This window comes from Rhinatrema bivittatum, chromosome 1 (assembly GCF_901001135.1).
Source record: "Rhinatrema bivittatum chromosome 1, aRhiBiv1.1, whole genome shotgun sequence".
Taxonomy (NCBI): domain Eukaryota; kingdom Metazoa; phylum Chordata; class Amphibia; order Gymnophiona; family Rhinatrematidae; genus Rhinatrema; species Rhinatrema bivittatum.
In genome coordinates, this window is record NC_042615.1 from 551091437 (window position 1) to 551102289 (window position 10853).

Genomic DNA, 10853 nt, shown 5'->3' on the forward strand with positions numbered 1-10853 from the left:
GATTATTGCCATCTCTGATGCACATTTTCCAACCAAGAGTTTAAAAAAGGGCAACACCATCAACACATTCTGGAAAACAACTGAAAAGTTCTTGCAAAAAAAAAAAAACAGTAGCAAAATCCAGGATGCTCAGGAATCACAACAGATGAAAACTAAAGTAAACCTAAGTCAAAATCTGATCCAAAAGGTACTTCAGTCAGTCAGCATCCTTCAGCCAGACTTTTAGTATTTCTTTTCGATAGCACACCAGCACTTCAGTTTGAGATGCCTGCTTTTTTGAATTGTAAGCAAGCATTTTACAAACTGACCAGGCACAAAAAATGATTTAAGCATGCACTTAAATCCCGCACCATCCCCTCTCCCCACACTCCATGTTACAATATGCTATACAGCAAAAACAGAAACACAGCTGATCTCAAAGAATCTTGCACATTTCTAATTGAAAGTATCTGCACTTCATCACAATTATATAACTCACACACACACATATATATATTATGAGAGAGGGAAAGAGCTATACACACACACACATTGCTATACACATTTTGGTTTCCCATATTAAACTTCATAAAATACTAAAATATTAAATCTAAGCATCTCGTATATCTTTTTAAAAATCTGCTATTGCAAAAACCTCAATAAACATTTATGTTAAGATGTAGAAAATGTGCAGCAATAGCATGTGATTTATTATACATGTGTTGACAGCCTCTCAGAACTCCGCTGATGCAACCAAGCTCCAGTGTAAGACACTGCTGTGACCGACATTGGGTTGGCACATTTTTGTTGGCCCTACAGCAAATAAAGTTAAATCTGGGCTGCACAGTTCTGGCATCACCCGCTGCAGAAAAAGGAGTAGTGAAAAAAAAAATGTTGTGTCCAAAAAGACAGACTCCATTTTCTACATTTCCCATGGACTCAGCTGACAGGTATAGATGGTCTTTGCAATAGTAAATCATAAGGCCTCAGTCTACAAAGTTCCCCTTCCCTCCATGCTACAAATAAAATAAGTAAACCACAATATCAAAAACACGCTCAGTAAGTTAAGTTCCATCAAAGCTAAACAAGACGTCTCCATAGAAAAAAAGAGAACATTTGGATAGGCTCAGAGAACAAGTCTGCAGTATCATCTGAAGAGTTTTATGTTTAAAAATGTGTGTGTGTTGGATGAAGTGCAAAACTGGTTACAAGACTGCATCCTGAGGAAACCCTGCTGGGTGATGGCAGCATCAGCTAGGGTTGAGTAACACATACACCACATGTTAATTTTGTAACTGTTTGTTTATCACACTGTCCTCAAACCTTTTCAAAGTCTGCACTCTCCAGGTGGGCAAGCCAATGCATTCAGTGCACAGTTTATTAGCGCATGTGCTAACAAAAAAAAAAACCACACAACGTAATTTCCAATGCTGTTTGCAAATGATATGCTAATGCATTGAGAGTTAAAAAATGTGCATAAACACAAAATGTGCATAGAAAACTCGAATTAAAATGTGCACGCAGTACAGGCCGATCACACATTTTAATTCAGGTGGCAGGGAGTCTCAGACAGGATTTATATGCACAGAAATCATGTTTTGTATACATACAACTTTTATGCAGACAAAACAGGATTTATGCTTATTTTGCTCACATAAATGTGTGTATAAATGGCATAAAAACTGTGCACATTGCTTAGCACCCTTGCATGGAAATCCCATGCTAATTAAGGCATCAGCTATTACCCTTCCCCTGCCCCCAATGCAGAGAGGAACTCTGGCTTAACTTATGTTTTCTTAGCACTGGAAATTTACTCCTGGACAGAGATGGAGTAACTTTCCAGCACTAGTGTCAATCTATTAGCAGAAACAGGCGTTCTGGTGTCAGGATCTGTAGTCGGGATTTATGTGCAGAAAACATTCTCTGAGCTGACCATTTTTGTTCACATAAATCATATTTTTGTGTGCAAAACTGCTGCCTCAGGAGTACAGTGTGCATATAAAAATGTACACACAACTGCAGGTTAAACTGTGTGATCTGCCCGGTGCACCTTATTGCACTGGGCCTTTAGCCAAAGTTCATTTTCCTGAAAATCTGCCAGCCCTCCCACCATAGCCATACATGTACCTGAAACAACATTTTTGTATTAAATATTAAACAGCAATATGAGGAAAGGCTAAAGAGGTTAGGGCTGTTCAGCTTGGAGAAGAGACGGCTGAGGGGGGATATGATAGAGGTCTTGAACGAGTAGATGTGAATTGGTTATTTACACTTTCGAATAATAGAAGGACTAGGGGGCATTCCATGAAGTTAGCAAGTAGCACATTTAAGACTAATCGAAGAAAATTCTTTTTTAATCAACGCACAATAAAGCTCTGGAATTTGTTGCCAGAGGATGTGGTTAGTGCAGTTAGTGTAGCTGGGTTCAAAAAAGGTTTGGATAAGTTCTTGGAGGAGAAGTCCATTAACGGCTATTAATCAAATTTACTTAGGGAATAGCCACTGCTATTAATTGCATCAGTAGCATGGGATCTTCTTAGTGTTTGGGTAATTGCCAGGTTCTTGTGGCCTGGTTTGGCCTCTGTTAGAAACAGGATGCTGGGCTTGATGGACCCTTGGTCTGACCCAGCATGGCAATTTCTTATGTTCTTATATTTATAAATATACATAAGCACAATAAAATAAAAACCAGGCATTTCATTCAACTTACAGTTTTGCTTATTTTAACCCATATACGATACAAAGCCAAATTCTATTAGAACTTGCCTCTCAAAGGGCTGGTGGAATGCATAGGATAAGAGTCTGTCACAATATACTAGAATAATTATTGCAATACAGTTTTATAGCACAACAGTAAAAACACCATGACAGATCTTTAGACCCTGTTACTTCAAAACTATAAATAGTCTAGTTTGGTACCTGTAGAATAGCTTGTCCTATTTTACTTCACATACATTCCTTTTATGTCATTAATACTATTATCTGAGTTTACAGAGAAAAAAAACCCCCACATCCCATATGGGTGGCTTAGTAAAGGAAGAGCAAGTTTCATCAGTACATATTGAGCAGTCATCTGTTCTTGTATGGTTTGTTAAAATGACACCTAGTCTACTTTCCGCTATGACATCCAATTCCTGGATAACACGGGGGATTGCAGACCTGTCATCGCAGTACCACCAGTTAGCATGCCTGATAGCCTGCCTCTCTCGCTAACCTACAATCCGTCTAAGACTAGGGTCTGCCTCAGGAGCAAACCCACGAAACTTCAGAAGCATCACCGACCGACAAAATCTGCCAGGCAACAATTCCTTTCCAATTGATTGCAACTAGTTTCAGCTTTTCTCTGCCTCCCACCTCCCATCCTCAACGTTCACGTCACAACCCAGTTCACCATTTTCTGAAGGCCACTTGCCCACCCCACAGATCCCGGCCCACTCTAACCAAACCCCATAGGCAGAGCTGGCAATAGCAAGTGGTCATCAGACCGTCGCCCGCCCACCCCCCCCAGTAAGAAGCCACTGCACAAAAAAGGAAACGCATGGGGGGGAGGCACAGGATGCACATGTGGGTACATCCAGCCGCGCACCGCAGGTGTCCCTCTGCCCGAAGGTGGGGGGGGGGGGGTGGCTGGAAGCGCAGGTAGGGTTGCAGCAGAAGCCTCGCTCCCCTCCCCAGCACTCACCGAGCAGGAGGAGCTTGAGCTCCCGGCGCGCGTCCCGCTTGTCCCGGCGCAGCTGCTTCTCGATCTCGTCGTTGATCCGCCGGGCTTCCTTGGCTTCCTCGCTCAGGCAGCACGCCATGATGGACTCCAGAGTCATTCTCACAGCCCACCTACCCCCAGCGCGCGCGGCGGCGGCCGAGCCCGGCAGCGGTCAGCGAGAGCTCGGGGGGCCCCCCGCACTCACTCAGCCCAGAAGCACCGCGCCGCACCTCGCCGCCGTCACTCGCCTCCAGCTCCGCCCCCTCTCGAAATCATGCAGCAAAGAGCATGCGAGGAGCAGCAGCAGCCGCCGGTACCCCCTCCCCCTGCCCACGGCTTGCTTGCTGCCTCCCCCCACCTCTTTTATATGGAGGTCGATCTGTAAAGCCCTTTTCCTCCTGCCGTCGTCAATCCAAAATCTCGAAAAAGAGACGGGGCAAAGAAATCCCCCTCCCGCAGTGTCCCATTGAATCGTTCCTAGGGACTGTCCGCCTTCACCCTCCCTTCTCGCGCATTTTACTGCTGCTGCTACAGCTTCTTGAATTCAAGCGCCGATCCCCCCCCCCCCTTAGGGCAGGCTATATAGTTGTTGCCTTTCTCGCCTCTGGCCTTCTTCCTTTCGCCTCCTCCGATTGCTTCTGCCCGTCTCGGCGCTGCAGACGTAGCGCTCTCCTCTTTCCCCCTCCCCACCAGTTTATTATTGGGAGCGAGGGAGCTGCAGGCTCTGGCTGCGCGCTGTGGAGGCAGGCTGGCTGCCTTTCCAGTGGTTTAGCTCCCCGGGCGTGGTAAAGGCAGAATATGGCGGACCAGCTCTTTAATCCACTAGGCAGGAATACAGTGAGTTGCACGGCTGAAAATGCAAGGGCTTTCAACGTCCGCGTCCCCAGAGCCAGTTTGGCAGCTGCCCCGCACCCCCCAAAACCAGTGACATACGCATGGTGCCCTCCAAGAAGGCAGGAAAGGTGCGGGGGGGGTTATTCTCTTTAAGAGGTGGGCGACAGGTTTTGAGGATTTTTTTTCTCTACCACGGTTGCATTTTATATATATCAATGTATATATCAAATTCACTTGTGGATGTTGTGACGCTGGCGTTTTTTGGGGTTTTTTTGTTCAAATAGGGAAATAACTATCAGGGGGATTTTTTTTTTTTTTTTTTATAAACCCTTATAAAACTAATACTGCAATATTTAAGACAATTCTACCAAAGTTTTGAGTGTTCAGACTGTTAAGGCTTATTGAGGTAATTTGAGGGAACTGTCATTTTTGTAGTTTCTTTCCTCTGGAGAACAAACATAAACTTCTATGGAGGTTACTTAGTATTCAAGATTTTTATTTTTTTTAAAACAAAGAAAATGACTAGTATTATATAATAGCCCAGTTGGATGCAGAAAAGATATCAAGAATAAGCAAGTCCACACACACCGGTTCCCCATACACCCTCATCTCTACTCAAAAAATGGTTATAGTAAAGCAGCAATTTCTGATGGGCACAGAATTATCAGATGGTTAATGCCAGCTTGTCAAGAGAGGATTACTGCCAAAGCTTGCAGTTCTTAATTTTAACATTTTTCACAGTATTTCCACCCCCCCCCCCAATCTTTAAAAACATGACAGATTATTTGAAATAGGGCATTTCTAGAACATATGTGCCCCACTCAAACCAGATTGCTTGGGTTCAAAATGAACTTTCTGCTTAGCTTATGAGCAACATAATATTTTTTATTTCTTTGCATCAAGCCTGGACTTTCTCCCATGCACTGTTGGCTGGGGATTACAAAGCTGAAAACCCAAATGCTGTCATTTGAATATTTGGACTGGGAGAAATTAGGGTACTAGTTCTTGTTTTCTGGGTCAACGCTGCATTAAATACTCCCAACAGTAACATTTTTGCCAAGGGAGGAACTGGGCAGAGATGGGCTCCAGTCTTTGCTGAGACTCGTCCCTGCTGTGGAGAGTACACAGGATCAGTGATTTGACATTCATGTGTGACTGTGGTCATAGTAGAGTGGAAGAAATTGCTGGGAAGGCTGATGGCCACTTAACCTCCTACCAGTGAAAATTGTCAAATTTATTTTTTTGTGGTAACCATGAGCAGCCTGACCATTGAATTTCATCCACCATGCTTCTAAAGCTTTGTGGTCATGTGGGCACCCGGTGGCAAAGCTAATTTTATAATCATGGTTGGTTACTTGGTCAGGGACTTTCCATCATACTGAGTCATATATCCATTGCTTTTAAAGACAGTCATAATTTTGCAGTTTGTCATTCCAGGATTTGGGTTTGATTTGTGAGCTGCAAAAGTGCAAGTGAATAGATATTCAATTAACCTTTGAGAAATATGAAACACATAGAGCCCAGTGTTTAGCCTCAGCTTTACTAATGGATAAGGCACCAGTCAGCTTTTAACACTGCAAAGAATTCAGCACAATTATATCTTGTATTGTATGTACATAAGAATATAAAAAATGCCATGTTGCGTCAAACCAAAGTTTATCGAGTCCAGCATGCTCTCTCCAATAGTAGTCAGTCTGGGTCACAAGTACCCAGTAGATCCCATAAAGTAGATCTGTTTCTTGTTACTCATTCCCAGGGTTAGAAATAGCTTTCTTTAGTCTACCTAGCAAATGATAGTTTATGGACTTTTCCTCCAGGAACTTGTCCAAACTTCTATTAAAGCCCAATATACTAGTCGTTGCCTTAATCACCTCCTCTAGCAACAGATGCCACAACTTGATTGTGTACTGTGTGAAAAAGTACTTTCTACAATTTGTTTTAAATCTATTTGTTAGCTTTATGGAGTGTCCCCTTGTTTTAGCATTATTTGAAAGGGTAAATAACCATCCTTTATTTACCTGTTCCACCCCACTCATGATTTAATAAACTTCTATCATGTTCCCTCTCAGCCCTCTCTTTTCCAAGATGAAAATCCATAACCTGTGTAGCCTCTTCTCATCATAGAGTTGCTGTTTCATCTTCTTTATCATTTTGTTACCCTCCTCTGTGCCTTACTATTGAAAATTGTGAAAAATCTAAAACAATTGTTTAGCCAAAATTAAAACCATAAAAATTTTGTAGTAGAAATGAAGATTCTTTATTTTTTTTAATACAAATGTGGCCATGAAAAACAACAAAAGAATATGTATAAAGCATTCATATAATACTGAGAATATCATATAATACTGATAATATCTTGACAAAGTTTTTTAAGAAGATTTTTTTCAAAATGTCATTCACTTCAAATTTCTCAGTATAACAAAAGAGCAAATCCATTACCTAAGATGCACCCCAGCTTGGAAAAGCACTTGCTTCTGAAGGTAATTTTACATTTGTTGCAGGCAAAACATGAGGTTGAATTATGCATTGTCTGATGAATAATTATTTTGTGTTACCGAGTTCTTTGTAGTGAATAACCGGTGCAATATAGTAAGAGTAAATATCAGTAGAAAATGTCCCAAGTAATTCGTTCTGGCACAAAGTGTCGTCATAACATGATGTTCCTGGACATACCCAGATCATTCCAGACCAGTGGGTTTATACCTCCCTACCAGCAGATGGAGACAGAAAACAAAACCTTGAGGCATTGCTACATAACAAATACATCTTAAGCTGCCATCAGCATGCTTTGCACCTCGCTGTGTCGGACCCTTTGCCATCCTTCGACGATTGGGGAAATTGACATACAGCCTGAAATTACCTCCATCTATGAAAATACACAATGCCTTTCATATGGCCCTGCTAAAACCGCTTGTACTATCTAAGTTCTCCAGTAAGACCCTGGAACCAGCAGAACTGGAGGCTGAAGAAGACATTGAATATAAGGTTGATGACATCCTGGATGTTCGCAAGAGAGGCAAGACCTGGGAATATCTTATCTCCTGGGAGGGATATGGACCTGAGGAGAATTCATGAGAATCACTTGTCAATATCATCAACAAAGATATGATCTGTCGGTTCCATCAGACGCATCTTCGGAAACCCAAACCTCCTGGAAGGAGGCCTGGACGGGGCCCTTTGAAGGGGGGAACTGTTGCGCCCGTCGGTCACAGACGGCTGCGGCCTCTCTATCTCATTTCTTTTCTTCCTCTCTCCTCTCCTCTGGGAAAGATGGCTGCCTCACTGCTGTTTGCTGACCTCTCCAGCATCCCCGGACCAGCATGGGCGAGTGTGTTTACCATGTTTCCTCTGTGGCCTCCTAGGGCGCGTGCACGTTGCTCTCACTTCGAATGCGTCATGGCGGGAACCTCGGGGGCGTCCCCACCGCATGACTTCACTACCTCCGGGTACTTAGCCTCCGATTTACAACATTGCTACGAGTTAGCAAGGATTACAGTCCAGCTAATTCTGCCCGCTTGGAACACCTTCTACTACCCTCCGGGGTTGCCTCGCTCACTACAGACTCAGGACACCTGTTCCTCGGGGGTCTTGCCTGCTTTTCCTTCCCAGGTACCCTGTCTAGAAGGAAGCCTATGTACTCGCTCCTCGAGGGCCTTGCTGCTCCTGTCTCCTTGGGTCACCTGCGCCGTCCGGACCACGGCTCCTGCCTTCTGCTCACTTACTATCGTGGAAGCTACAGCCTTTACTATCATGGAAGCTACCAGCCTCGTGAGTACCTCAATTCTTCAGACTCTCTACCTTGCTTCACCCTTGACCAGATTCTCGGCGAACTCTGCCCTGCGGACCACTACCAGATCTGTCTTCACTATCTACGCTCTCTGGGACAGGGTTCTCTGCCTACTCTGCTCCACAGACCACTACTGGACCCTCGACTCCCAGCCAAGGGTGAGATCTACTCAGCATCTGTATCACAAGTGTCAAGTCTGGAAATATCATCAGAGGCTCCTCAGATAGTGCCATTTGCTGTACAATAAAGCTTCTTTCTCCTGTATCCACTTACTCAAGAGTCCAGCCTATTGCTGTGGTTCCCCATGGGGCCCCTTCCGTGGGAGGAATCATCGCCACAACAACCAAGGGTCCACAAACATGTCTCAAACACAACAGCCTGTGGGACCTGGTCCACCTACCTGAGTCCCCTTTGCCTGTGCATGGGTTTTGCCTCGCGGGGGCTCACCTCCAAGGGGTCCAAGCTCAGGAGGGCTTCCCGATTTGGGGGGTCTGCAGCAGGGGTCAAGGGGGGGTGTTCCTCACCAGCTGCTCCCGAGGGAGTTCGCAGCAACGTTGAATCCCCTCCTCCTCCTCCTTCCCCTGCGATGCGGGGAGGAGGGGGAGGCGTCTCCATTCAGTAGCCATGAGCAGACCTTGGGGGGGGGGGTTCAGGAGGCTTTTCCTTGGAGTTTATTTGCTGATGCACGACGCCTTCCTGGCTAAGGAGGCAGGTGCTCTGAGAACCAGGGAGAGGTCCTCTGGGTCATCCAAGAGACCACGCTCGGGGTCTGTGGGCTCTCTGGGCCGTGCAGCCAAGCGTCGTGGATCACAGTTCTCTCCTCTGGACCCTGTCCCCAAGGACCTGGATGAGCCGCAGGATGACCTGGAGGTACTAGACATGGATGTTGGTCTGAATCCTGGTCCTGATGCCATCAAGGATGACCCGGATTATGTGGAAGCTTCCGGGCAGATGGTGATGACCCTCGTGTAGCTCACCTATTTAAAAGGGAGGAGTTGCGCCCTCTCATTCCCCAGGTGTTAGATAAGCTGGGGGTGAAGGTGGATCCAGAGGAGTCGGATGGCGAGGGCGTTCTTGATGGTTCTTGATGGTCTGCGGGGTCCTCCCAGCACTTTTCCCATTCCTAAGAAGATTCAAAAGCTTATTAGCCGGGAGTGGGATTCCCCGGAAGCAGGCTTGAAGGTGGGTGGAGCGATATCCAAACTATATCCCTTGCTGGACGAGTATTTGGATTGTCTGAAAACACCTCTGGTGGCTGTGGCAGTCTCCGCAGTGACCAAGAAGACTACCATTCCAGTAGTGGGGTCGGCTGCGTTGAAGGATGTCTAGGATCGCAAGCTGGAAGGGCATTTGAAGCGCGTGCTCGAGGTGTCCGCCTTGGGCTTCTGGGTGGCCGTTTGTGCCAACTTGATGCAATGTGCCTGCTTATGCTAGATTCAGAAACCGCAGGAGCCAACATATTCAGGAGTGCTATCCCCTGATCAGGGAGCGCGCCTTGAACCTGGAGTGGCTTATGTGGCAGATGCATTGTGTGACCTCGTGCGAATGGCAGCCAGAAGTATTGTCTTGGTGGTTGCTGCGCAACAACTCCTGTGGCTGTACAACTGGTTAGCGGACATGTCGTCCAAGACTCAGTTATGTAATCTGCCTTTTAAGGGGAAGCTTCTTTTTGGGGAAGGTCTGGATCAACTGATGAAGTCCCTCGGTGAAACCAAGGGCCTTAGACTACCAGAAGACAAAAAGGGCAGTAAGAAGCCTTATTTATCTCGTGCGCGTTTTTGTGAGTCGAGACGTTTTCGATCAGCAGAGGGGCCTCTTCTTCAGGTTCCAAGCAGCCGTCGGGTCACCAGCAGTACTTTCAGGGCTCTGGCAGATTCACCAGAGGACGTGCTGGTCAGGAGGCCGCAGCTGGCAAGCTGTCCCAATGATGCCAGGCAGGTCCACTCCTCTGATGGCAGAAGGGGGCAGGCTGTTCCTTTTTTTACAAGGAGTGGGTCAAAATTACCGTGAAAGACGGTTACGTCTTAGAATTTTCGCGGCCTCCCAAAGAAGCCTTCCTGGAGTCGCACTGTTCTTCCTGAAACAAACGGGAAGCAATAGAGGGTACTCTTCAAAGATTGATAGCTCTGGACGCCATTTTGCCGGTGCCACCCAGTGAACAGGGGCAGGGAAGATACTCCATTTATTTTGTGGTTTCTAAAAAGGAGGGCACCTTCCTCCCCATCTTGGATTTACAGAAGGTGAACTTGAGCCTATGAGTTCCGCACTTTAGAATGGAGACTCTGCATACAGTGATTGCGGCGGGCCACAAAGGCAAGTTCCTGGCATCCTTGGATCTGACCGAGGCCTGTCTGCACATTTCCATTCGAAAGGACCATCAGAAGTTTCTGCGCTTCAAAGTACTGGGTCAGCATTTTCAGTTTCAGGCTCTCCCTTTTGGCCAGCTACAGCCCCTTGAACATTCACGAAGATGATGGTGGTCATGGCTGCGGCCTTGAGGATGGAAGGAGTGTTGGTCCATCCGTACTTGGACAATTGGCTCATTCAAGCAAA

At 45.9% G+C, this 10853-nt stretch overlaps 1 protein-coding gene across 1 annotated transcript in view; it reads right to left on the reverse strand.

Annotated features, from left to right (window-relative positions):
* The window catches only part of LOC115099137 (guanine nucleotide-binding protein G(q) subunit alpha), a 516345-nt gene extending 512385 nt beyond the window's left edge, over positions 1-3960 (reverse strand). The window contains exon 1 of the mRNA XM_029616504.1: positions 3662-3960. Within this exon, the coding sequence (XP_029472364.1) occupies positions 3662-3797 (136 nt within the window). The 5' untranslated portion in view covers positions 3798-3960. The remainder of the gene's footprint in view (positions 1-3661) is intronic.
* Positions 3961-10853: the final 6893 nt, after the last annotated feature.